Genomic DNA, 27,920 nt, shown 5'->3' on the forward strand with positions numbered 1-27,920 from the left:
TTACTAGTTCACGTCCCACAACACTTACAACTTTAACCCTGTGTCAGATTTTTTTATTTATGATATAACGTTTGGGAGCTCGATGGATCTTCATGTATAACTTTTTTTTTTTTTTTTTTTCCAGGTATAGAGAGAATCTCTTGACAGCAAGAAATGATGAAAAAGAGAACACTGTAAGAAAAGCAGATACATTTTTATTTATTTTTATGTCCAGTGTAGAATAGAATTGCTCAGAATTTTTCAGAATGTTTTCGTTTTATGAACTAAAAGCAGGAGTTGGAGTTAAAGGATTACTAGGGGCAAAACTTTTTTTTTTTTTAGTTTTGAATAGAGTGCGGAGGGATTAGAACACCTGTAAGTTTTTATTGCTGTTTGTGCCCCTATTAGGGGATTCACCCTCTCCCCAATGGGTTAAAGATGGCAAAATTAAACCTCATGGGGGTTATAACCCTTCCACTCTATCAAAATTAAATAAAAACTTTTGCCTATAGTTCTTCTTTAAAGCTGAACTCCAGGCTAAAAACACAGATAAAATAAATGTAAGGGATTTTGTTTTACCCACCAAGGATTTATATTTCTTTCCATGCAGTTCTGAGATGTATATGGCCCATCAGGGAGCATAGCCAGGTGGATGTCTGCACCTCCTGTTACAGTAAAGCCAACTAAAGATGGATCGAATCTTAGTCGCTTCAGCAGGGATTGGCTGAGTTTCGATCCATCTATGGGCTGGCTGGTTGTGCTAAAGTCGATCGATCTATCCACTTGGGTACAACTAGCCTGTCAGATTTTTCGTATGCAATTACTGCCGGTTGGCTGAGTTTCGATCCATCTATGGGCTGGCTGGTTGTGCTAAAGTCGATCGATCTATCCACTTGGGTACAACCAGCCAGTCAAATTTTTTGTATGCGATTACTGCCGGTGGCTATAGCCCAGGGTTCCTCAAACTACGGCCCTCCAGCTTTTGCGGAACTACACATCCCATGAGGCATTGTAAAACTCTGACATTCACAGACATGATTAGGCATGATGGGAATTGTAGTTCCTGAACAACTGGAGGGCCATAGTTTGAAGACCCCTGCTATAGCCGCTAGCAGTAATCATTGTGTTCTACCAGCAGGGAAGGCTCCCCACTGGCAGAAAACAATAGCACCGCATGAGGGATTCCACCATCAACACTGAGTGTGTTGATGGGGGAAGTAACCACTTGCCACCAAATCACGTACCTGGTACCTCATTTGACTTCAAGTGGTTGTACCGGGGTGATGCCTGCAGCTAGCACTAGACCTCCTCTGTACATCTAAAGTGCTAACCTCTAAAGTTTTTTTTTTTTTAAAGCGTTCCCTTAAAATAGTAAAATTTACGTTGTTTGTCGCCGTTATGTGGGCATGCGCAATTTTGAGGGTGACATGTTTGGTATCTATTTACTTGGCGTAACCTCATCTTTTATATTTTACCAAAAAATTGGGTTATGTATTTTTTTTTTTGCATAAAAAATGTATTTCTTTTCCCACAAAAACTGTGTTTGAAAAACCGCTGCGCAAATACTGTGACATAAAAAAAATTGCAAAACCCACCGATTTTATTCTCTAGGGCCTCTGCTTTAAAAAAAAAATAATAAATATATATATATATATATATATATATATATATATATATATATATATATATATATATATAAATAAATAAATAAATAAATATATATATATATATATATATATATATATATATATATATATATATATATATATAATAAAAACCTTTACAATCACTTATGGTAAAAAAAAAAGCAGAAGCATTAAACCACTTCCAAAACGTCAAGCAGTGTAAGAATCCAGATTTAGAAAAACAAAATTCGGTGTAACCGAAAAAAAGAACTGCGCAAATGGAGTGATATTTGACAATAAATAAATAAATGTGAAAAATTAGGGAATTTCTTCCTCTAGCGAGCAGCAATAAAAACGTGAAAACGCAATATGTGATAGTGAATATGGGTTATTGCGCTCAGCAGTATACTCACAATAAAGTGCTAATGCATAAATAACATAAACATATGAACCAATTATTTAAAGGTGAATATTCCAATGAATATAGCAATAATAAAATTAATAAACATAGTCCTTGAAAAGTGCTCGGTGCAAACTTTAAGTTCCAGCAGCAAATACAATTGGACTTGATGTGAAATGCCTTCACCAATCACCATACACCCAGTGCTCGGATAAAATACTTCTTACCAAAAGAAGTTGACCCCTTAGTTATAGGGGGTCATGATCGCAATGTATCTCCACAAGAGCTCCAAAATCTCCTATTACAGTCTTCACATCCAGTGTGTGATAAGCTTTTATTGAAGCTTGCCAGGATCTCCCCGCGGACACTGGGAGTCCGGAGTCTCGGAGTCATCTGTTTACCTCTGGCTTATCACACACTGGATGTGAAGACTGTAATAGGAGATTTTGGAGCTCTTGTGGAGATACATTGCGATCATGACCCCCTATAACTAAGGGGTCAACTTCTTTTGGTAAGAAGTATTTTATCCGAGCACTGGGTGTATGGTGATTGGTGAAGGCATTTCACATCAAGTCCAATTGTATTTGCTGCTGGAACTTAAAGTTTGCACCGAGCACTTTTCAAGGACTATGTTTATTAATTTTATTATTGCTATATTCATTGGAATATTCACCTTTAAATAATTGGTTCATATGTTTATGTTATTTATGCATTAGCACTTTATTGTGAGTATACTGCTGAGCGCAATAACCCATATTCACTATCACAAGAATCCAGATTTGAATTGAGTCTCTGGGCAGGGCTGGGAGCTAAATCAGGTGTGTTCCATACAAATGTACTGGAAGAGGGAGCACAAATATGACATCATCAATCGGCTGCTGCTTTTACTGTCGAATAAGCATGCTGGGAGAAGAAAGTGAAGCCATATGTGATTTGATTTTCATTCCTGCAATCACAGGCTGCAGGGAAGTAAATCACCTAACCAATTGAAGACAAGACCAGGCATTTTCTGGCACTGTTTCCAATGTGAAATCTGTTTGTTTTTTAAGCTAGAAAATTAGTTAGAACCCCCAAACATTGTGTGTGTGTGTTTGTGTGTGTGTATATGTATGTATATATGTATATATATATATGTGTGTTATGCTTACCTGCTCTATGCAAGGGTTTTGCACAGAGCAGCCCCGATCCTCCTCAGCATCGCTCCTGACTCCTCCTCAGCATCGCTCCTGACTCCTCCTCAGCATCGCTCCTGACTCCTCCTCAGCATCGCTCCTGACTCCTCCTCAGCATCGCTCCTGACTCCTCCTCAGCATCGCTCCTGACTCCTCCTCAGCATCGCTCCTGACTCCTCCTCAGCATCGCTCCTGACTCCTCCTCAGCATCGCTCCTGACTCCTCCTCAGCATCGCTCCTGACTCCTCCTCTTCATCTGTTGCCCCCACGGAGAGCCGCTTTCCATGGGGGCACCCGTGCGGGCGCGCTCACGAGCCCCACTGCTGCGTCCATTGACACAGACAGCAGAACTCAGCCCCCGCTCCTGTGTCACTGGATTTAATTGACAGCAGCGGGAGCCAATGGCTCCTGCTGCTATCAATCTATCCAATGAGGACCCGAGACAGCGGCTGGAACCGCCGGGCTTGTGCTCGTTGCTGGAACGTTCGGGTTCAGGTAAGAAAAACGGGGGCTGAGTGGGGGGCAGCTGAAGCAGAAAAGGTTTTTCACCATAGAATGCATTAAGGTGAAAAACGTTGAGACTTTACAACTTCTTTAAACTCCTAGTCCCCCCTTTGATCTACTAAGGACATCAATGGCTGATAGTCTTAGTCGCCTAGTAAAAAAAAAGAAAATGCAGAGGCACTTGTCAGGCATCACAATGTGAGAAGCTATGCTGTAAATGACCATTTCTTATTTGTCCTCTTGTCCGTCTTATGTTTTTTTTTTTTTTTTTCTTAAAGGGCCGTGTCCTTTTAAACATCAATACCCAGACGATTCATCTATATAACCAATACCTTACTGCAATGGTGGGATGCCTTTGGACATCACAAGCATTTACCCAGGACTCCCATCCACAAGGAATCAAAATTAACCCAGAAGTCCTTCAAATGGCCGGTGTGGTATCCTATAAAAGGGCGTTCAACATTGTATTCCACCCGGCATTGATGGGTTTCTCCTTCTCATTTTTACAGCAGGTAAGCCCGCTGACCCAACTCAGCCCATTGTTTATATAGATAGAACCCTGGTTCATGCAACGTGTAATATTGTCCTTCAAAGATGCATGCATTTTCATTTACAAAATCTTCACATGGGATTGCTGGTCCTTGTAATGCCACCAATGAATCCGTGCATCAGTGCTAACCCAGCACAATAAAGAATCCAAGTATGCAGTGACCCCGAATCCTCCAATGACCCCCCCACCAGGAGTGCACTCACCAGATAGCTACCCCCTTGCAACAGGGGCGCATCGCCTTTGGTTGGAAAAACTGCTTTTCTCTTCCCTCCGAGGTCCTCCCTTAAGCTCCCCCTCGTAGTCTCTGTATGATCGTATCTTCTTTATAGCTCAAAGGAACACAAAATGATAATCCCCATAGTGTAAAACTGCAGTATACTGGATTAAATGTATATTGGAATAAATAATATCCACTTACATTAACATGGGAAATATCGCTCGTTTGATCCAAGGCAAGCTGGAAGTCCGGGAGGCTCTGCGTTCCATGGACACATACCGTAAGTGTCGCCATGACGCTAAACCCCGCCGCTACAAGGACCAGCAATCCCATGTGAAGATTTTGTAAATTAAAGTGCATGCATCTTTGAAGCATGAAAGAGAGGAGGCGGCACAAACACCTGGTGCATTACCCTTGGACACCTTTAAAAAGTTTATTAAAATGTCAAAAACAATACTCCCAAACAAGAAGAGTAATAGTCACATATAGAGAATCCACCGCATGTGGAATTAAACATGTCCCTGTATTTGGACCGCTGACGCGTTTCGTGTGCTCTAAGGAAGGGAGCAGGACTCCCGAAACGCATCAGCTGTCCACATACAGGGACATGTCCAATTCCACATGCGGTGGATTCTCTATATGCGATTATTACTCTACGTGTTTGTGAGTATGTTTTTGACATTTTAATAACATTTTTAAAGGTGTCCAAGGGTAATGCACCAGGTGTTTGCGCCGCCTCCTCTCTTTCATGTACCTATGTTTGGAGTTCCCAGCCTGGGGAGAGCGGCACGCCTGTCATCCCCATTGGAGTGAGCGCTTGGGTGATTTAGGGGGTGGGGTTTATGCCAGCGCTAAGGAGTTTTCAGTACAATTATTGGACTGTAAAAAATGGTGGTGTAAGCTGCCGCCAACCTGCCTCTGAGGCAGTGTGTAGGTGAAAAAGTGCAAAGTTGTTGGTGTCAGGCGCTACCACAAAATTTGTAAAGATAAAATTACCGCACACTTGTAATAGGTAGCTCGATTCCCATCAGATAATTATAGGAGTTCACTTTCAGCGTGCAGGGTCCGCCAGGCTGTGTCTCTTCCGCGTTCCACCGGTCTGAACCACCGCTACCGGAAGTGACGTACTGACTCAATAAGCCACTCCTACGCATTTCGTCACTATGACGTCATCTGGAGCATCATCTGGAGCTTGGGTGATTTAGTTGTTTATGCATCTTTGAAGGACAATATTACACTGATCATTTATTAGCACTTTGTATATTATTAGCACTTGCACTTTTTGCGGACATTGCATCCTACATATTCATACATATTTATCTGAGGAACACCTTTTTAGTATTTGCAGATTTAGCACTTCATCTAAGTGGAGCAGCGCCATACCCTATTTTACAAATGACTCCCTAACAGACACTAATTAGTAGTTTTTGTTTGAGGGCTGCAGCTCATTTTTTGCTCATTTATAAGCATCACGTTTGCAGTTTTTTCAGCATTTTAGTAGTCAAAATCACACTTGGTTATATTTACAACATAATTCGATCCATAGCGTGGAATATTCTTTTCTTTTACAATTCACTTTAAGATGATTTTTTCTGTTTTTTTTTCTCCTATAGAAACTTCCCAAAGATAAAATGGTTCACTTCCGCAACCTTAAGGTAATTCTTCACAAGTGTCATCCATGCAAAACTGCTTTACCATTTCCTATGAATGCCAGTTTAGCCGTCTGTCTCTGGTTCAGTTCTTGGATTAACCCCCCTAGCGGTAATCCAGAGTGTGGCCCGGGGTTAACTTTCAGTACCAAAAGATTCGAGATTACCCCGCAATGTTACTCACCCTCCCCCCCGGCGTCCTCCCCGGCATCTTGACAGTCTCTCCCCGCTCTGTGCACGGCCAATTGCCGGCACTTGCCTTCCGGTTCCCTCCTGAGAGCGTTGCGACGCAGGGGGGAGGAACCGGCGGCAAATTCAAAAGTGTAAATACACCAAATGAGATGATAGAAAGCTGTGATCCTAACAGATTACACTGTACAGGGTTCGTACGGTCCTTGAAAACCTGGAAAAGTTATGGAATTTTGAGATGACACTTTCCAGGCCTGGAAAGGTCATGGAAAAGTACGATTTTAGAAATGTTTTGGAAAAGTCATGGAAATCTGGGGAGGAGCGGGGGGGAGCGGCAGGCAGCGGATGCTTAAAACTTTATTATTGCAAATGTATTATTTTATGTTTGTGCACATTGATTTCCGGGTCCGCAGCAGCCGAGGAGTAGATCATGCACTAAGCACCAATCGCTGGCAGCGGGGAGGGCCGGGCCGCGGTTTGCCTGGATGTGACTGGCCAGCAGCAGCAAACCAATCACAGGCGGCGGAAGCGTCACTGGAGGGCGGGCCGCATGAACGTGATGATGATGATGATGATGCGGAAGGGGGCGGTAACCGTTTCAGTTACCGCACCCCTTCGTCATCACGTTCATGCGGCCGGCCCGCTCTCCAGTGACGCTTCCGCTGCCTGTGATTGGTTTGCTGCTGCTGGCCAGTCACATCCAGGCAAACCGCGGCCCGGCCCTCCCCGCTGCCTGTCATTGGTGCACGATCATTTCCTCGGCTGCTGCTGGCCAGTGACCGACCGTAGGGCAAACTGCGGGCACCTACTGTACCAGTCCTACGGGAATGTTAAAAATAAATGTAAATAAATAATTAAGCATCCAATCCTGAGTCGCCTTTCTGTGAGAACTCTTTTCTGCCTCATGGGACTGTTAGGTTTGGCCTAAGAATAGTAAGCGCCGCTTTTTGTCCAGCTGCACCTTCATGTCTGCCACCTGAACAGCTTTATTTGGGCAAGCAGGAGCACCACTGTTCTTTCTCCCAAAAGTAAGTGCCGCATTTGTGCACCATCAGATCTGTGCCATCCATACCAGTCCGCCTGCACCTAATGACTGTCGCTTGGGCCTAAAAGATTACTGTGCTGCATTTTGTGCATCTCACTGTCTGTGCCATCCATACCAGTCCGCCTGCACCTAATGACTGTCGCTTGGGCCTAAAAGATTACTGTGCTGCATTTTGTGCATCTCACTGTCTGTGCCATCCATACCAGTCCGCCTGCACCTCATGACTGTCGCTTGGGCCTAAAAAGATTACTGTGCTGCATTTTGTGCATCTCACTGTCTGTGCCATCCATACCAGTCCGCCTGCACCTAATGACTGTCGCTTGGGCCTAAAAAGATTACTGTGCTGCATTTTGTGCATCTCACTGTCTGTGCCATCCATACCAGTCCGCCTGCACCTAATGACTGTCGCTTGGGCCTAAAAAGATTACTGTGCTGCATTTTGTGCATCTGACTGTCTGTGCCATCCATACCAGTCCGCCTGCACCTTATGACTGTCGCTTGGCCCTAAAAAGATTAAGTGCTGCATTTTGTGCCATCCATACCAGTCCGTTCACAGTTACAGCAATGCCAGGGAAATGCAGCTTTAAAAATGTATGGCTTCATGACGAAAAGTATGAGAGGTGGCTGGAGAAAGATCAGGACCCGGGACGTGCTAAATGTACAGTGTGTCGTAAAACATTTGACATTTCGAACATGGGAGAGGCAGCGCTGTCTAGCCACGCTAAAGGTGCAAAGCACCAGTCTGCAGCTGCGTGCTCGACCGCTTCCAATCCGATCGCTGGCTTTTTCACCCGTGCGCCTGAAGTGACACCTGCTCACAGCTGTAAAACAAGGGACCATTTTGAGTCACGCTGTATCCAGAAACGAAACTCTAACAGCAGAGGTACTGTGGGCTCTAAAGGTGGTTAATTCACACTATTCATACAAGTCTTGTGAAGACACAGGTCAGCTTTTCCAGACTATGTTCCCAGACAGCAAGATAGCGGCCAGCTTTGCGTGCGGCGAACGTAAGTGTCATTTATATTAGTAAAAATATGCTGGGTGTGACATAGATTTTCTTCTTATTTAACACATATACATAGACATTTCATGAAACATTAGGTCATGAATATTTACGTGAAGTCATGGAAAAGTCATGGAATTTCATTGGTGAAAATGTGTATGAACCCTGACTGTATCATCCCATTTCACCACAGGATTGCACCTGGTCACTTTTCCAGTGCCCCGCCTGTGCTTTTCCAGTGCTTTGTGCCTGGAAAATTTTGAACGACCATGGCGTCCAAAAAGCGTTCTTTTTTTCGCAAAATCGCTTTTAGACGAACTGTAAAACAGCGACATCTGGAAAACAGGGACAGCGAATCTGAGTTACTTGAAGAACTGAGTGATAGCGATTGGTGGGAAAATTCATCATCGGGTACGGAAAGTGACGACAGCGACGATTCTGATGTCTCTTTCTGACACATAACTTGTGGAATTTGGGAAGGATATCAAATGATTCTTCAGAATTTCCAACGGAGCAATGTGCCAGAAAGAGACATCAGAATCGTCGCTGTCCTCCCTTTCCGTACCTGATGATGAATTTTCCCACCAATCGCTATCGCTCAGTTCTTCAGGCTAAGTTCACATGTAGGCCTTTTTGGGAGTGTTTTTCTGCTCTAGGATCAGCTCAAAAAACCCCAACAAGACAAATCCTATTCATTTCAATGGCCCCTGTTCACATCTGAGTGTTTTGACGTTTTAAGCAAAATGCCCAATGCTCAAAAAAGTACATAATAATGGGGTGGGCAACTACATGGCAGATGAGGTTTAATGTTGAAAAATGTAAAATAATGCACTTGGGTGCCAGAAACCAGAAAGCAAGCTACTCACTAGGGGGGGGAACCTCTGGGTGAGTCTAGGATGGAAAAAGACCTGGGGGTACTGGTAGACAACAGGCTTGACAGTGGCATGCAATGCCAAGCCGCTGCAAGCAAAGCCAACAGAATACTGGCATGTATAAAAAAGGGGATTCACTCCAGAAATAAAGAGATTATTCTCCCGCTCTACAAGACTCTGGTCCGGCCACATCTGGAGTATGCTGTCCAGTTCTGGGCACCGGTCCTCAGGAAGGATGTGCTGGAACTGGAGAAAGTCCAGAGAAGGGCAACAAAAATAATTAGGGGAATGGAGGACATCAGCTATGAGGAAAGACTACAAGCACTGAACTTATTCTCTCTGGAGAAGAGACGATTGAGGGGGGATATGATATCAATGTACAAATACTGTACTGGCGACCCTAGCATAAGGAACAAACTATTCAGAGAAAGGGAATACAATAAGACACGTGGCCACTCACTAAAACTAGAGGAAAGGCGGTTTAGCCTTAACCACTTTAGGTCTGCTCACATTGCTGCTAGTGCGGCAATGTGGCTCGTTAACGTCCAGCGACGAAGTACTACGTCGCTGGACTCCTCCCCCTGTAGGCGGCGCTCGCACGCCGCCGGAGGCGCGCTCCCGCTGTTTTCAGTCACAGCGAGAGTCGGGCCAGGGGAGGAGCGGCGGCGATCGCCGCTTCTCTTCCCCGATCGTCGTGGAATCGAGTGTGGAGATCCGCCCGCTTGTGTAAACAGAGCGGGTGGATCTCCTAAGTGACAGACAGGGTCAGATTGCAGGGTTCAGCATAGCTGAACCTGCGATCTGTCCCTGTGTCACCCAGTTACCTCCCCCCACACACGTCAGTAAGCACCAGGCATACATTAACCCCTCCCTCTCCAATAAAATTAACCCCTTCCCTGCCAGTGTCATTTTTACAGTAACAGTGCATATGTATAGCTGTATATACTGTAGTAATGTCACTGGTACCCCCAAAAGTGTCAAAAATGTCAGTCAAGGGTCCGATCTGTCCACCGCAATGTCGCAGTCCCGCAAAAAAAAATTGCAGATTGCCGCCATTACTCTTAAAAAAAAAAAAAACAACAAAAATCTTTCCATTAGTTAGTAAACGCAATAACTTTTGCGAAAACCAATCAAAATACGCTTTTTGCGTTTTTTGTTTTTTTTTACCAAACATATGTAGCATAAAACAAATTGGCCTAAAATGTTAAATTTAGATTTTTACATTTTTTTTTGGGGGGGGGGGGGATTTCATATAAAAAAATGTGAAAAATATTGTTATTTTTGCAAAATTGTCGCTCTTTTTTTGTTTATAGCGCATGATCAAAAAATCGCACAGGTGATCAAATACCACCAAAAGAAAGCTCTGTTTGTGGGAAAAAAAAAGGACGTCAAATTAGTTTGGGTACAGTGTCGTATGACTGCGCAATTGTCCATTAAAGTCACGCAGTGCCGAATCGCAAAATAGGCCCTGGTCAGGAAGGGGGTAAAATCTTCCGGGGCAATGGTTAAAGACCACAACATACAGGCGTATACAATGTACAACATACAGGCGTATACAATGTGCAACATACAGGCGTATACAATGTGCAACATACAGGGGTATACAATGTACAACATACAGGGGTATACAATGTACAACATACAGGGGTATACAATGTACAACATACAGGGGTATACAATGTACAACATACAGGGGTATACAATGTACAACATAGAGGGGTATACAATGTACAACATAGAGGGGTATACAATGTGCAACATAGAGGGGTATACAATGTGCAACATACAGTGGTATACAATGTGCAACATACAGGGGTATACAATGTGCAACATACAGGGGTATACAATGTGCAACATACAGGGGTATACAATGTTCAACATACAGGGGTATACAATGTGCAACATAGAGGGGTATACAATGTGCAACATAGAGGGGTATACAATGTGCAACATAGAGGGGTATACAATGTGCAACATAGAGGGGTATACAATGTGCAACATAGAGGGGTATACAATGTGCAACATAGAGGGGTATACAATGTGCAACATAGAGGGGTATACAATGTGCAACATAGAGGGGTATACAATGTGCAACATAGAGGGGTATACAATGTGCAACATAGAGGGGTATACAATGTGCAACATAGAGGGGTATACAATGTGCAACATAGAGGGGTATACAATGTGCAACATAGAGGGGTATACAATGTGCAACATAGAGGGGTATACAATGTACAACATAGAGGGGTATACAATGTGCAACATACAGGGGTATACAATGTGCAACATACAGGGGTATACAATGTGCAACATACAGGGATATACAATGTACAACATACAGGGGTATACAATGTGCAACATACAGGGGTATACAATGTGCAACATACAGGGGTATACAATGTACGGTTAGCAGCAAACACACACACACACACACACACACACACATCATAGGTTGAACTGGATGGACTGAGGTCTTTTTTCAACCTCACTAACTATGTAACTATGTAACATGAGCTTCTTTTTGGGCAGATTATAGGCGTTTTTATTTTTTTCCATTGGTCACTTGTCAATCTAAAAACGCATGAAAAAACACCTTTTTTTTTTTTTTTCAAAATTGTCGGTCTCTTTTTGTTTATAGTACAAAAACTATAAAATCTGCAGTGGTGATCAAATCCCACCAAAAGAAAGCTCTGTTTGTGGGGAGAAAAAAAAAGGACATACGTTTAATTTGTGTACATCGTCGCGCGGCCGCGCAATTTTTTAGTTAAAGTAACGCAGTGCTGTATCGCAAACAATGGCCTGGTCGGGAAGGGGGGTAAATCTTCCGGAGTTGGAAGTGGTTCAAACATTTGAACTGAATTCTGTGCATAGTTTGATTCAGTAAAATGTTACTTATGATACGGTCTGTCAGTAAAATGTTACTTATGATACGATCTGTCAATTTTATGTTAAGTATAGGGAATAGTATAAAGCAAAATTATATACCCAAAAAATTTTTTTCTTTTCTTTTCCCCTTGCAGGGGCAGCGATGGGATGACTACACAAAATTTCTCTCCAATCAAGGCCTGACCGACTTAACCCTGTTTTTAGAGACCAGTGTAAGCCGCGTGGGCTCCAAAAAGAAAGATTCTCCCGGCAGCGGCTCTCAACTTTAACAAGTGTTCTTTGGTTAGTCTACACTCCATGGAAATAAACATCAAAGCAGATTAATGCCATTTAGGCCTCATTCACACTTGTGTGACTTGACAAGTCGTACTCCATGATATCCAATGAGTACCGTTCATATCTGTGCGACTTCAGGGTAGTCCCTGCAATACTATGGTCTGACTTTGATGTGACTGGAGGTCCAAAGACCTCAAGATTACACAGGCATTGTCTCAGGTCCAATCAAAGTCGCTGCAAAATCATGCGACTTTAAGGTCACACAAGTGTGAAAGGGGTTTTAAAGCTAAACTCCAGGCTGAAAAATATTACAGCGCTATATTTATTATTACAACTGCAGAGCTCAAACAGGTGGAGGGGAAAACAGCCCAAAGAGCCAATCGTTGTTCTGCAGTGCAATGTACATGCTGATAGGACAGTAAAGTGACAAAGATGAGCTTATCAGAGGGCTGCTTCTCCTTTACTGTCCAGTCACAGGGTGGGGGAGGGACAGGACATGTAAGTATTATTGAACTGCAGCAAAAAAAAAAATTAAAAATCAGGTCTCCTGCCATGCCAGGCATCTCTGTGTTGTGTGACGGAGCTGCATCTTGGGACTGGATGGACAAATATAAATATTTTGGGCAAGTAGAACAGCTCTTTCACTATATATATATATATAACACATATATACGGTATATATATATATATATATATATATATATATATATATATCATATTTCCAAAAGTATTGGGACGCCTGCCTTTACACGCACATGAACCTTAATGGCATCCCAGTCTTAGTCCGTAGGGTTGAATATTGAGTTGGTCCACCCTTTGCAGCTATAACCGCTTCAACATTTCCACAAGGTTTAGGAGTGTCTATGGGAATGTTTGACCATTCTTCCAGAAACGCATTTGTGAGGTCAGGCACGGATGTTGGGCCAGAAGGCCTGGCTTGCAGATTCTGCACTAATTCACCCCAAAGGTGTTCTATTGGGTTGAGGTCAGGACTCTGTGCAGGCCAGTCAAGTTCCTCCACCCCAAACTCACTCATCCATGTCTTTATGGACCTTGCTTTGTGCACTGATCCAAATAATTTGGTGGAGGGGGGATTATGGTGTGGGGTTGTTTTTCAGGGGTTGGGATTGGCCCCTTAGTTCCAGTGAAGGGAACTCTCAAGGTGTCAGCATACCAAGACATTTTGGACAATTTCATGCTCTCAACTTTGTGGGAACAGTTTGGGGACGGCCCCTTCCTGTTCCAACATGACTGCGCACAAAGCAAGGTCCATAAAGACATGGATGAGCGAGTTTGGGGTGGAGGAACTTGACTGGCCTGCACAGAGTCCTGACCTCAACCCGATAGAATACCTTTGGGATGAATTAGAGCGGAGACTGTGAGCCAGGCCTTCTAGTCCAACATCAGTGCCTGACCTCACAAATGAGCTTCTGGAAGAATGGTCAAACATTCCCATAGACACTCCTAAACCTTGTGGACAGCCTTCCCAGAAGAGTTGAAGCTGTTATAGCAGCAAAGGGTGGGCCAACTCAATACTGAACCCTACGGACTAAGGCTGGGGTGCCATTAAAATTCATGTGCGTGTAAAGGCAGGCGTCCCAATACTTTTGGTAATATAGTGTATATTTTATATTTTGTATTTTGCTGTTTGCTTGGAGTTCAGTTTTAACAATATTATGAAATTAATGTAAAATATATACAAGTTACTATACAGTAGCTCTGGTATGTTACTATGTATACAGCTGCCGGTGTGTATAATGTTGTATATATGTATAAAGTATTATAAATAAAACAAGTGCAAATGACTTGGCTGTATTCAATCAAAAAATATAAAATGTTTTCAGTGCGGTAAATATGTAAAAAAATGTAAAGCTGATGTCCGTGTTTCATGTCACTTGAAATTTGATTGGATCAAGCTGGTGCAAACTAACTATTCACTTCACTAAGTGCTGCAATGTCTCTAAGCACTGTATGTACTGCATGTACCTTCACCTACATTCCCAGTATACTACACAGTGCTGAAATCCGGCTGTGAGACACACTCCCCGTCTCACACTTGGAACAAAAGAGTCTGTGTGAGCGGCTCTCAGCCATTCATAGGCAGTTTTGTATTCTGCAAGTTAATACAAAGCTTCATCTGGCTGAGTGGGAGGGGCAGACTGATGACCTCACGCTCTCACTTTGCCAATCAGAGGAGGATTTGTATGAATTCACAGAATACAAAGCTGCCTATGAATGGCTGAGCACCGCTTAGTCCAAACAAACTATAAGGCCTCATGCACACTGGACATTTTTACAGCAGCTATTTTTGGCGTCAGACATTTTTTTTCTGCAACCCCCCCCCGTTCACACCTCACCTCTGCACCCCCTGTTCACACCTCACCTCTGCACCCCCTGTCCACACCTCACCTCTGTACCCTCCCGTAAACAGCTCACCTCTGTGCCCCACCCCCCCCCCTCCACAGCTTACCTCTGTACCCCCTACGTCCACACCTCACCTCGGGATCCCCCCCTGTCCACACCTCACCTCGGAATCCCCCCCTGTCCACACCTCACCTCGGAATCCCCCCCTGTCCACACCTCACCTCGGAATCCCCCCCTGTCCACACCTCACCTCGGAATCCCCCCCTGTCCACACCTCACCTCGGAATCCCCCCCTGTCCACACCTCACCTCTGCATCCCCCCCTTGTCTACACCTCACCTCTGCATTCCCCCCCTCCACACCTCAGCTCTGCATCCCCCCGTCCATGCCTCACCTCTGCAACCCCCCTGTCCATACCACACCTCCAGACCCACCACCCCCCCCACAGCTCACCTCTGCACCCTCCCATCCACAGCTCACCTCTGCACCCTCCCATCCACAGCTCACCTCTGCACCCTCCCATCCACAGCTCACCTCTGCACCCTCCCATCCACAGCTCACCTCTGCATCCCCCCACCCCTGCACTTCCCCCGCCCACACCACACCTCTGCACCCCCCCCTCCACAGCTCACTTCTGCACTCCCCCGCCCACACCTCACTTCTGCACTCCCCCCGCCTAAACCTCACCTCTGCACCCCCTCCCTCCATCCACACCTCACCTCTGCACCCCCCCCCCCCCGTCCACAGCTCAGCTCTGCACCCCCTCATCCACAGCTCACCACTGAACCCCCACCCATCCACAGCTCACCTCTGCATCCCCTGCCCACACCTCACCTCTGCACCCCCCATCCACAGCTCACCGCTGAACCTCCACCCATCCACACCTCACCTCTCTACCCCTCCATCCACAACTTATCTCTGTATATTCCCCCCCCCCCCACCCCATCTACACCCCACCTCTGTACCCTCCCTCCCCATCTACAGCTCACCTCCTAATTCCTCCACAGCACACCTCAAGCTGTGGATAGGTGACAACTTATACAAATTCACCCCCTCCTTCTCACAGTTCTTTCTCCAACCCCCCCCCCCCCCTCTTTTCTCCTTACAGTTCTCACTCACCTGTTTAAGAAGCTTCACAGCAGTGCAGCTTACACCTCTCTGTTAGGTGTTTTCTGGTTCTTTGTCTCCGTTTATCAGACCTATTACACGCAACTAGAACACTTCACTCGGCTCTGTGCTACACAAGTCTGATGGGGCAGGAGGAACACGGAGCACGGCTCTGCCTCACTCCCTATCACAGCCACTCTAGTCCTTCAGCTTCTGACAGAGGGAGAAGCAGGACGAGTGTGCTCCACACATACAACCCGCAGCTGTGCCTCTCTATATCAGTGGCCACTTGTATTAACCCGGCCAGGAGAACAAGTGGGGTGGATCGTTGTACCCGCTACCCAGGAATACTATTTGTGGGCAGCACGGGCTCAAAGGGGCAGCTGCTTTGGGCCCCTACAACAATGACAGAGCCCAGGGCAGCTGCCACTTTTGCCCCATGTTAAAGACAGCCTTGACCGCCAGTGCTGTTAGCCATTGCCACCTACCAGTGTCCATCAGTGCAGCTTCATCACAGCACATCAGTGAAGGAGAAAAATTACCTGTTTGGTAAAAAGACCAAAAATTTTTAAAGAAAAAAAAAAACAAAAACGAATTCAATACCACCAAAAAAAAGCTCCATTTGTGTGAAAAAATGCTAAAAATATCATATGGGTACTGTGTAGCATAACTGTGCAATTGCCATTTAAAGAGTGATAGCGCTGAAAGCTGAAAATTGGCCTGGACAGGAAGGGGGGTATATGTGCCCAGTAAGCAAGTGGTTAATGAAACACATTTCTGACTTTAAATTTATACAAGTTGAAAGGAAAACTATTGTGATTCCTCTTTTCAAATTCTTTATTTAGTTTCCAATATTTGTATTGAAAAAAAATTGAGTACAGAAAACAGAAATATTAGCCAAATTCTTTAAAATCCACAATCACAGGAACAATGTAATGTACAATATGCTACATCACTGCAATGCCTTTAGCTTTGTTGCAAAGTTTCCCTGGTTTTTCTTTATTTCTTCGGGCTGCGGTACCACTATCCATGGTTCATCTGCATATATTAGATCAGGGGTCACCAAACTTTCTAAACAAAGGTCCAGTTTATTGTTCTTCAAACTTAAGGGGGGTCAGGCCGGCCATTGAAAGTAAAATAGGCCCTGACATCAGTGGGAATAAACAATGCCTCATCTTTGGTGTCGGTGGGAGAAATAGCGCCCCATCATTGGTATTCATGGGAGGAACTGTGCCTTATCACTGCTGTCATTGGGCTCCATTATTGATGTCCGTGGAAGGAATTGTGCCCTATCGTTGGTGTCAGTGGGAGGAATAGTGTCCCATCATTTGTATTAGTGGGAGGAATAGTGCCCCATTGTTGGTGTCAGTGGGAGGAATAGTGCCCCGTTATTGGTTTAAGTGGGAGGAATAGTGCCCCGTCATTGGTTTAAGTGGGAGGAATAGTGCCCCATCATTGGTATCGGTGGGGAGGAGTAGCGCCCCATTTCTTGGGGAGAAACGGTGCCCCCCCCATCATTGGTGTCAGTGGGAGGAATAATGCCCCCATCATTGGTATCAGTGTGAGGAATAATGCCCTCATCATTGGTGTCAGTGGGAGGAACAGTGCCCCCCATCAATTGTGTCAGTGGGAGGAATAGTGCCTCCCATCATTGGTATCAGTGGGAGGAATAGTGCCCCATCATTGGTATCAGTGGGAGGAATAGTGCCCCATCATTGGTATCAGTGGAAGGAATAGTACCCCATCATTGGTATCAGTGGGAGGAATAGTGTCCCATCATTGGTATCAGTGGAAGGAATAGTACCCAATCATTGGTATCAGTGAGAGGAATAGTGCCCCATCATTGGTATCAGTGGGAGGAATAGTGCCCCGTCATTGGTATCAGTGGGAGGAATAGTGCCCCGTCATTGGTATCAGTGGGAGGAATAGTGCCCCGTCATTGGTATTAGTGGGAGGAATAGTGCCCCGTCATTGGTATTAGTGGGAGGAATAGTGCCCCGTCATTGGTATTAGTGGGAGGAATAGTGCCCCGTCATTGGTATCAGTGGGAGGAATAGTGCCCCGTCATTGGTATCAGTGGGAGGAATAGTGTCCCATCATTGGTATCAGTGGGAGGAATAGTGACCCATCATTGGTATCAGTGGGAGGAATAGTGACCCATCATTGGTATCAGTGGGAGGAATAGTACCCCATCATTGGTATCAGTGGGAGGAATAGTGTCCCATCATTGGTATCAGTGGGAGGAATAGTGCCCCGTCATTGGTATCAGTGGGAGGAATAGTGTCCCATCATTGGTATCAGTGGGAGGAATAGTGCCCCGTCATTGGTATTAGTGGGAGGAATAGTGACCCATCATTGGTATCAGTGGGAGGAATAGTGTCCCATCATTGGTATCAGTGGGAGGAATAGTGACCCATCATTGGTATCAGTGGGAGGAATAGTACCCCATCATTGGTATCAGTGGGAGGAATAGTGTCCCATCATTGGTATCAGTGGGAGGAATAGTGCCCCGTCATTGGTATTAGTGGGAGGAATAGTGACCCATCATTGGTATCAGTGGGAGGAATAGTGTCCCATCATTGGTGTTGTTGGGCCCCATTGCTGTTGGCATTGGGTGGAATTCTGCCTCTTCAGTGGAAAAAAAATAGTGCCAAAGTGCAGAATAAAAGCAAACAAAGGGCCACAGTTTGGAGACCACCATCATAATGTGTATATATTTCTATCTGTGTCTGTGTATTTGTAAATATCCCCTAAAAACAGGCAATCTTTAAAGAGGACCCCCACCTTGTGGCTATAACAGCCTCCATTCTTCTAGGAAGGCTTTTCACAAGATTTGGAGTGTGTCTGTGGGAATGTGTGCCTATTCAGTCAAAAAACATTTATGGTGTTTGATAAGAAGACCTCCTTGCAGTTGGCAGTGTTCCATCGGGTTGAGGTCAGTGCTCTGTGCAGGCCACTTGAGTTCTTCCACACCAAGCTGGCCCAGCTATGTCTTTATGGAGCCGGTGTTGTGCACAGGGGCACGGAAATAGACCTTCCCCAAACGTTTGCTGCAAGGTTGGAAGATCACGATGGTCTATAATGTATGTTGTAGCAAAAACAGTTCCCTACACTGGAAACAGGGGTGTGCACATACTTTTGCCCTTGCATTATATGTTTTCGGCTGTTTTTTTTGCTGCACCAGGCCAGAATTCTTCTTTAATATGTCCTATGCAAGCTGCAGTGCCATTTCTTTACATGTGAGAAATGCCCACAATGCATATTTGCACTAAATGAAATACACACAGCCATTAAACTCCTTGAACTCGCTGAATCTGAGCTGCCTTATTGCTTGGAGAAAACAAATCTGACATATGTATTTATTAAAGCCGTTGAGTGTTCACACATTTTTAGCTTTTTCTACAGATGTCTTCAGGCATTCCTTCTATTTGTAGTGTTTTTATCTCATTTCCAGGTTATGTGTGAAGCGATGGGTCAGTCCATAGAAAGGCCAGTTCTCAAGCAACTTATCACAACTGTCCCAAGCATGAAGATACAAGATCCCCATCCCAGTCCATAACCCCAACTAAACTGGGTGGACCGGGGGAGTAATGGTGCTGTCAGGAAAAGTGAGAAGAGCAGGAGAGCACTGATCTGCAGGAGAACTTCAGAGACAGAATAGTGTTAGTGCACACACAATCAAAGGTAACAGCTACAGTCTAAGTCAGGGCTCCTCAAACTTTCTAAACAGAGTTCACTTTACGAAAGAAAAAGTAAAGAGGGCGCACCACCTTTGCAAAAAAAAAGGGGGTTTTATTTAAAATATATGCACATCATACTCACAAATAAGGAAGACAATTCAAGCAGATAAAAGTATAATGAACCCAGATTTCCACCTAGCATGACCTGCTAAGTCAAGGACAGTCATGGAATGGATATCGTGTTTCGAGAGGTGTCCCCTCTTCCTCAGAGCTGGATTTGGAGTGTGGGCAGCTGATCTTTAAATAGTCATACCTAAATGACCCTAAAACACAAGTCCCTCCCACAATGGGCTGGGCTCGTTTAGGTATGAATGGTCATTTAGGTTGGTGTCAGCAGGGGAATAGTGCCCCATCGTTTGTGTCAGTGGGGGAGGAACAGTGCCCCATTGTTTGTGTCAGTGGGGGAGGAACAGTGCCCCATCATTGGTGCCCGTGGGGGGAGGAACAGTGCCCCATTGTTGGTGCCCGTGGAGGGAGGCACAGTGCCCCATTGTTGGTGCCCGGGGGGGAACAGTGCCCTATCGGGGGAGGAACAGTGCCCCATCGTTGGTGTCAGTGGGGGGAGGAACAGTGCCCCATCAATGGTGCCCGTGGGGGGAGGCACAGTGCCCCATCGTTGGTGCCCGGGGGGTGAACAGTGCCCCATCGTTGGTGCCCATGGGGGGAGGAACAGTGCCCCATCGTTGATGCCCATCAGGGGAGGAACATTGCCCTATCATTGGTGTCAGTGGGGGGAGGAACAGTGCCCCATTGTTGGTGTCAGTGGGGGGGAGGAACAGTGCCCCATCGTTGGTGCCCGTGGGGGGAGGAACAGTGCCCCATCGTTGGTGTCAGTGGAGGGAGGAACAGTGCCCCACCGTTGGTGTCAGTGGACGGAGGAACAGTGCCCCATCGTTGGTGTCAGTGGGGGGAGGAACAGTGCCCCATCGTTGGCGTCAGTGGAGGGAGGAACAGTGCCCCATCGTTGGTGTCAGTGGACGGAGGAATAGTGCCCCATCGTTGGTGTCAGTGGGGGGAGGAACAGTGCCCCATCGTTGGCGTCAGTGGAGGAGAAACAGTGCCCCAAGGGCCGGTTAAAAGCCAAAGGCTGCAGTTTGAATGATCAGGAACCAAGCTTGTGTGGAACTTGTCAAATAAGGAAACCGGAATGGTTAAGTTCTGTATTGAGTATGCATATATTATGGTTTATCTGCTGTTGAAACTTTAAGGCTAATATTTAAAGTGGTTGTTAAGCCACTTATATAAAGTTATATAATCCCCTCTGTAATAGAACACAAAGTGCTCCTGTGCCTCTGTTAAAGAAAAAATATGCAAATTGGTACCTAAATCCGAGCGTCTCCCGGCGCTCAGCTGACTCCTCAGATCTCTCCTCTGCCTGGCGGAGAGCTCCAGTGGGTGGGGCCAAGCACTGCAGCTGATGTCAGCCGGAAAGGAGGGGGAGAGAGAGAGCTGTGCAGTCACTTAATCGCCGGGAGCTGCTCGGATTTAGGTACAGATTACGTATTTTTTTTCTATAACACCGGAGCAGTTAGTGTTATAATACAGAGGGGATTAGATAAAATAAATATGATAGCGGCAGGAGAGGAGGGGATGGGCACTGACGAGCAGACAGGCAGGGCGGGGAGGGGGGAGAGGAGGACAGTGCAGGGCTGCGGATGACGGAGACACGTACACTGACCACGGTGGCAGGGCTCAGCAGCCATGATATACTGTGGTCAGTGTACAGGGAGGAGGGCAGAAACTGGCAGGATCAGCCAGGTTTTTTTAGGTGATACAGGGGGCCAAATGACACCGCACAAGCACTGTGCTATATAACATGCTTTAAGGGAGCAGGATTTTTTTTTTATGGTTAACGCTTTAACTATTCTTTATTCTATTTAAAACAATAACAAAAGCAAGACATACTTTGACCAAATGAGAAGATACACAATGCAGATAAATACTCGTCTTACTGCCCACATGCAGGCAACTTTGCACTGCACTGGTCGCGAGTAAATTAAGGTGGGAGTTCCCCTTTTTGGTTCATATTAATGCCATAGGAAAATAATATTCAGAAAGTGATAACAAGATCCTCAAATGTAAAACAAGATGTGCCATCCAAATAATGAGGTAGTCTGTGTTTAAAAAAAACTAGTTTGTATGAAGAAATAGACTGACTGCAGGATGATTAAAGATTCTTCCTCGGGATGCAGAAACTCATTCACCTGACTGCAGGAAGATTAGACCCTGGCAAACAATAAAAGCTGTATGCCATGCCAGGATAACCCCTAGCTTTGTGCTAGCACTTTTCTTCAGACGTGACTCTGTTTGGCTACTGGAGCTTTGTCTCTTTGATTGCAGGTATGCATTCTCTTCCGCAGCCCCACATCTGGACCCTGCTGGACAGGACGTTGCGAGATAGGCTAGAAGTGAGGATTTGGTACTGATTTTCACATGATGTTCTTTCCAGATTCTGTTATAGTAAAAGTTACACTATATTACCAAAAGAATTGGGACGCCTGCCTTTACACACACATGAACTTTAATGGCATCCCAGTCTTAAGCCCCGTACACACGCGTCGAAAATTGGCAGGGAATTTTCGTCCAACGTCCGATCTGCTGATTTTCGGCTTGTTAGTATGATGCTTCCGACAACCGACTCCGACTTTTCGGCCGAAAAAAATCTGGTGTGCAGACTAATAAATTTTTGTCCGCCGTCAAAACACGGCCGATTCTTCGTGCAGTCAGTACAGATTTCGACAGGGAAAAAATCTTATGAGCAAGTCTGGGCATGCACCAGAGAAGAACGAACACAAAGAAAGCAAACCAACACATGACATAATTTCTGAAGCAGATTTTTGTTGGGCAAAAAAATTCTTGTGCAGTCTAGGCACATTCCAACCAACAAAACACCACTCTGGACAAAAGACGGACGATCGGTCGGCCAATAATCGTTGCGTGTATACGCCTGCCTTTATATACACATGAACTTTAATGGCATCCCGGTCTTAGTACGTAGGGTTCAATATTGAGTTGGTCCACCCTTTGCAGCCATAACAGCTTCAACTCTTCTGGGAAGGCGTTCCACAAGGTTTAGGAGTGTGTCTATGGGAATGTTTGAGCATTCTTTCAGAAGCGCATTTGTGAGGTCAGGCACTGATGTTGGACCAGAAGTCCTTGCTCACAGTCTCCTCTCTAATTCATCCCAAAGGTTGTTCTACCGGGTTGAAGTCAATACTGTGTGCAGGCCAGTCAAGTTCCTTCACCCCAAACTCGCTCATCCATGTCTTTATGGACCTTGCTTTGTGCACTGGTGCGCAGTCATGTTGGAACAGGAAGGGGTCATCCCCAAACTCTTCCCACAATGTTGGGAGCATGAAATTGTCCAAAATGTCATGGTATGCTGACGCCTTAGGAGTTCCCTTCACTGGAACTAAGGGGCCAAGCCCAACCCCTAAAAAACAACCCCACACCATAATCCCCCCTCCACCAAATGATTTTGACCAGTGCACAAAGCAAGGTCCATAAAGACATGGATGAGTGAGTTTGGGGTGGAGGAACTTGACTGGCCTGACCTCAACCCGATAGAACACCTTTGGGATGAATTATAGTGGAGACTTTGAGCCAGGCATTCTCTCCATCATCTGTGCCTGACCTCACAAATGCGCTTCTGGAAGAATGGTCAAATATACCCATAGACACACTCCTAAACCTTGTGTACAGCCTTCCCAGAAGAGTTGAAGCTGTTATAGCTGAAAAGGGTGGACCAACTCAATATTGAACCCTATGGACTAAGACTGGGATGCCATTAAAGTTCATGTCCATACTGGGTAGGGGTACTAGGCAGGGGTGCCCTCTCTCCCCCCTCCTATTTGCCCTTGCAATAGAACACCTGGCGGCTAAAATTAGGACCAGCTCTCTGGTTGAGAGCTTTAAATATGGTGCACTCCATGAAAAGATCATGTTGTATGCAGACAACGTGCTGCTTTTGATGGTAAAAACAGGCCCCTCTTTGCAAGCTGTAATGGACATAGTCACTGAATTTGGCATTTATTCAGGCTTGACTATTAACTGGACCAAGTCAGCCCTGTTGCCACTGGAAGGAGCTCTTGACCCCCAGTTGTCTTCTTTATGCCCAGTACCTATAGTGGAGCAGTTCAGATATTTGGGAATCATAGTCTCGCCTGAGATTGTGGACTATTGCCATTTGAACATATTTCCCCTGCTGTCACGGTTTAGGGATAAGGTGAAATTGTGGTCTAAACTACTGCTGTCAGTGGCGGGTAGAGCTAATTTAACAAAAATTATCTTAATGCCCCAGCTGCTCTATTTCCTCCACAATACACCTGTGGTTATACCCCTTGAAATATTTTGAGTGGTTCCATCATCTACGCCTCCCTGGCAGCAACTAGGGACAAGCCCTCATATGCGATTTCCTGGGAATCTGACCTAGGCGAGTCACTCCCATTGGATACTTGGACACAAAGTTTTTGCCGCTCATTTAACTGCTTCCGGTCCGCGCTATAGCCTATATACGGCTGCAGCGTGGACTCGAATTTTCGGGAGGCCGTTTTTAAACGGCCTCCCAGAAGCAGTCTCCCCGCGCGCTCCCGAGAGCGCGCATCGGGGAAATCCTGTGTCCCTTGGACACAGCCGATCACAGATCGTGGTGAATGGCCAATCACAGCGGCCATTCACCACGTGATCGGACCGTCCAATGAGAGATGATCTCATATGTAAACATATGAGATCATCTCTCATCGCCGGCGCTCCTTCCTCACACGGAGCCTGCAGTGTGAGGAAGGAGGGGGAGCCTCACAGCGCCGGGGACACACAGGAATGTAATCAGGGCACTGATCACCAGTGCCCTGATGACTAAAAGGTAAAAACATACACTCAGTGCCCGCCATCAGTGCCCCCATCAATGCCCACAATCAGTGCCCATAGTGCTGCCAGTCAGTGCCCATCAGTGACTGCTCATCTAGGCACTGATGAGCACTGACTGGCAGCACTATGGGCACTGAGTGTGGGCACTGATGGTGCTGCCCATCAGTGCCGCTCATCAGTGCCACCCGTCAGTGTCCAGTGCCATCCGTCAGTGCCGCCTATCAGTGCCCAGCAGTGCCACCTCTCAGTGCCCAGCAGTGCCACCTCTCAGTGCCCAGCAGTGCCGCCTATCAGTGCTCATCAGTGCGGCATATTAGTACCTCCTCATCAGTGCCCATAAGTGCCACCTCATCAGTGCCCATAAGTGCCACCTCATCAGTGCCCATAAGTGCCACCTCATCAGTGCCCATAAGTGCCACCTCATCAGTGCAGCCTATCAGTGCCCATCAGTACCGCCTCATCAGCGCACATCAGTGAAGGAGAAAAATTTATTTTCAAAATTTACTCGCAGAAAATAAGAAAAACTTTTTTTTTTTTTCAAAATTTTCTGTCTTTATTCTTTTTTTTTGTAAAAAAATAAAAAACCCAGAGATGATTAAATACCACCAAAAGAAAGCTCTATTTGTGTGAAAAAAATGATAAAAATTTCATATGGGTACAGTGTAGCATGACCGCGCAATTGTCATTTAAAGTGTGAGAGCGCTGAAAGCTAAAAATTGGCCTGGATGGGAAGGGGGTGAAAGTCCAACAAAAGTTACCCCATGTATAGGCTACTACATAAGATTTGGTTCAAAACAAAACAACTACAAAGTTTCAGGATTTTCTAGTTTCAGCCCTATCTGGAATAACAATACTTACCCGGAACTGGCAAAGTGCAGTGTGCAGTCCGGTGGCTAACATATGGTGTTACTCACCAGAACTGACATTTCCTGCACAGTAAGGGCTCATTCACACCGGGAAGGGGGGGGGGTTTAAACCCCATAGTTGAGCTGCACTGTTGCTGCCCCCAACTGCTATCTTCTTTAGGTGCAGAAGCAGTTGCTGGGGGTGTGCAAATGCCATGCCACTTTCAGCAAGCGCCCGCCAAACTCAACCCATTCAAAGTGAACAAATTGCATGCAATGAATTCAGTTAAAGCAGGTGGTAAGGAGGTGACGCCTCCTCACCGCCTGTCTAATGCTCTCTGAAGAGTGATCTAAGTGCAGCTCTGTCTTCAGGGAACAAAGCACAAGTGAACGAGCCCTAAAATGTGGCGTTTTACAATGCAGGAGGTGTGCAGCACCCCTAAGAGAATTCCCATAGCTAAACCTTTCAGATTGAGCACGTTACCTGATATAATAAGTAGAAACGACAGATTGCGGAACTTCAGAGCCTGCTTCACTTGGCAGATCCACAGAATACTCACTATGAACCACAGGCCAGAGAGGAGCGTGGCACATAACACAAGGATAAGAGAAGCCACTTGCCAGTCTGAAAATCACAAAAACATTGTTAGAGATTATATTGCAACAAGGGAGAATGAATAGAGGGTTTAGTTGGGATATAGTCAGGGTTTAATCTGGATTTACTGTGTGTATTGTGTGCCACAGCTTTAGCGCCACCAGTTGTCACCAATGTAACATCACACCATGTACCATAAACATCTGTACTTTGTACATAGCACTATGTACTAGTGATCGACCGATATCGGTTTTTCGTTGACGATACCAATATTTTGGACAATGCATATCGGTATCGGCCGATATGCGCCGATATTTCTTACTTTTTGTTTCTTGACAGGTACTCTTGTGGAGGGATCTGGGGGGATCTGGGGGCAAAACCCCTCCTCTGCCCTTAAAAGCATTCAAAACGCCAAGTTTGGCTGTCATTTTTCTTAATCTGGTGCCGAGTACCCGGAAGGGATGTCATGACATCCCTTTCGGGTTTTTGCATGGAGACTTGATCAGAGCCGAATTCGGCTTTGATCTGGTCTTTGGCGGCCGTGCAGGCTGGTTGGGCGAGGCAGCAGGAGGGAGAGGGACGTCCCATCCTGCTCCTTGTAATCACAGCCGAGCAGCTTCTTAGCCGGGGCGGGGGGCAGCATGTAGAGAAATTACTGTCCTTATTTCTCCTGTAGCTGCAGGAGGAAAATGGAGGAGATTGGTTCCTCTGTGTGCTGCCCCCGCCGCCTCTCCTATCCATTTCACTTGTGTTCTGTTGTTTCTGGGCCCCTGTGTGCTCCCCTGGTCCTCCCACCCCGTGCTCACTTTCCTCTCCTGCTGGTTGCTGCAGGGGATGTGTCAAAATAGAGAACCAGGAAAGGGTCGGTAAATATGTAATTTACCAGCTCCTTCCTTTTCTGAATGGACAGAGTCATAGTCAGTCACATTGTAAAAAAATGAAATAAAATGATAAAAAAATAATACAATTAAAATACCAAAAAATAACTACTGACACCAGTGGGTGAACTTCCAGGATCGCAAAGGTCACACTTGCGACCGGGCCCTGGCATTCCACTACCGTGGGGAGGCCCCAAGATGGCAGGAAGGGAGCCCACTGCAGAACTTGTGAAAGGGTCCCGCTGTGGGACCATAATAAAGGGCCCCAGGATCAGTGGGAAGAGCCCCAGGCTTAAAGGGAAGGGTGTCGGGGGTCCTTCATGGTTTCTTGCACCGGGACCCTGAGTGTCGGTTCACACTGTTCCGACTCGAAGTAGCCCCGACTTCAGGCGACTAATGAAGTCGCCCGTGCACCGCGACTTCGGCGCAGCTTGCAACGACTTCTCATAATGGAAGTCAATGCAAGTCGCTCCGACTTTGCAAAAAAATAGTGCAGGAACCTTTTTCTAAGTTGGAGCGACTTGAGTCGCTCTGATTAGAACAGTTCCATTGCACAGCATGGAGCGCTACTTGTCAGGCGACTTGGTCGGATCAGTGTGAACCGTCACTTAAGGATCTAGTTATGCCTCTGCATTGTAGCAAAGTGCAATTTCTTCAGTGTTGTCACATGAAAAGATATAATAAAATATTTACAAAAATGAGCGGGGTGTACTCACTTTTGTGAGATCCTGTATACCACCTTGATTAATCAAAGTTACCCAATAAAAACGGAGAGATCCAAGTTTCTTCCGATTACAAAATATTACAATGTTGTTTTACGTTCTATAAAATGCAGAAAACTCCTTTTACTCACCGGTGTCCAGCGCAGATCTGCAATGCCAGGCGTTGCTTTGTTGGCTGCAGACTTCCCACAGAGACAGAGAGAAATGCTTGGACGTCACCCAGGAAGGGCTGACCAGGGCCACCACATTCATAGACAGTGCCAGGAACCCGCAGAGCAGCACGACCAATGTGAACTGTCTGGGGGGCATCGCTGGAGGTAGACTTCTAATCTCGGGGGACATCCTTAAATATCCCAATAACCCGATATCCAATGGTGTTCTTCAATGATTCCACTTAACCTCTCAGTGTCTGCAGCCCTTTTTAAGCTTTACCAACA

General features: G+C 45.8%; 2 protein-coding genes across 2 annotated transcripts in view; one reads left to right on the plus strand and one right to left on the minus strand.

Moving 5' to 3' along the window:
* The window catches only part of CENPI (centromere protein I), a 114,391-nt gene that overhangs the window by 79,900 nt on the left and 6,571 nt on the right, over window positions 1-27,920 (plus strand). Inside the window, exons 18-20 of the mRNA XM_082262855.1 lie at window positions 125-173; window positions 3,959-4,192; window positions 12,226-12,373. Of these exons, the coding sequence (XP_082118981.1) occupies window positions 125-173; window positions 3,959-4,192; window positions 12,226-12,360 (418 nt within the window). The 3' untranslated portion in view covers window positions 12,361-12,373. The remainder of the gene's footprint in view (window positions 1-124; window positions 174-3,958; window positions 4,193-12,225; window positions 12,374-27,920) is intronic.
* Window positions 19,179-27,825, minus strand: LOC309559555 (transmembrane protein 47-like; the record flags this gene model as incomplete). The annotated part of the gene is made up of 3 exons (XM_082262857.1): window positions 19,179-19,481; window positions 25,773-25,913; window positions 27,615-27,825. 3 exons carry the CDS (start codon window positions 27,823-27,825, stop codon window positions 19,312-19,314), a joined length of 522 nt encoding a protein of 173 aa, XP_082118983.1. The 3' UTR covers window positions 19,179-19,311.

The sequence above is a fragment of the Pelophylax lessonae genome, assembly GCF_965119305.1.
Source record: "Pelophylax lessonae genome assembly, chromosome: 7".
Taxonomy (NCBI): domain Eukaryota; kingdom Metazoa; phylum Chordata; class Amphibia; order Anura; family Ranidae; genus Pelophylax; species Pelophylax lessonae.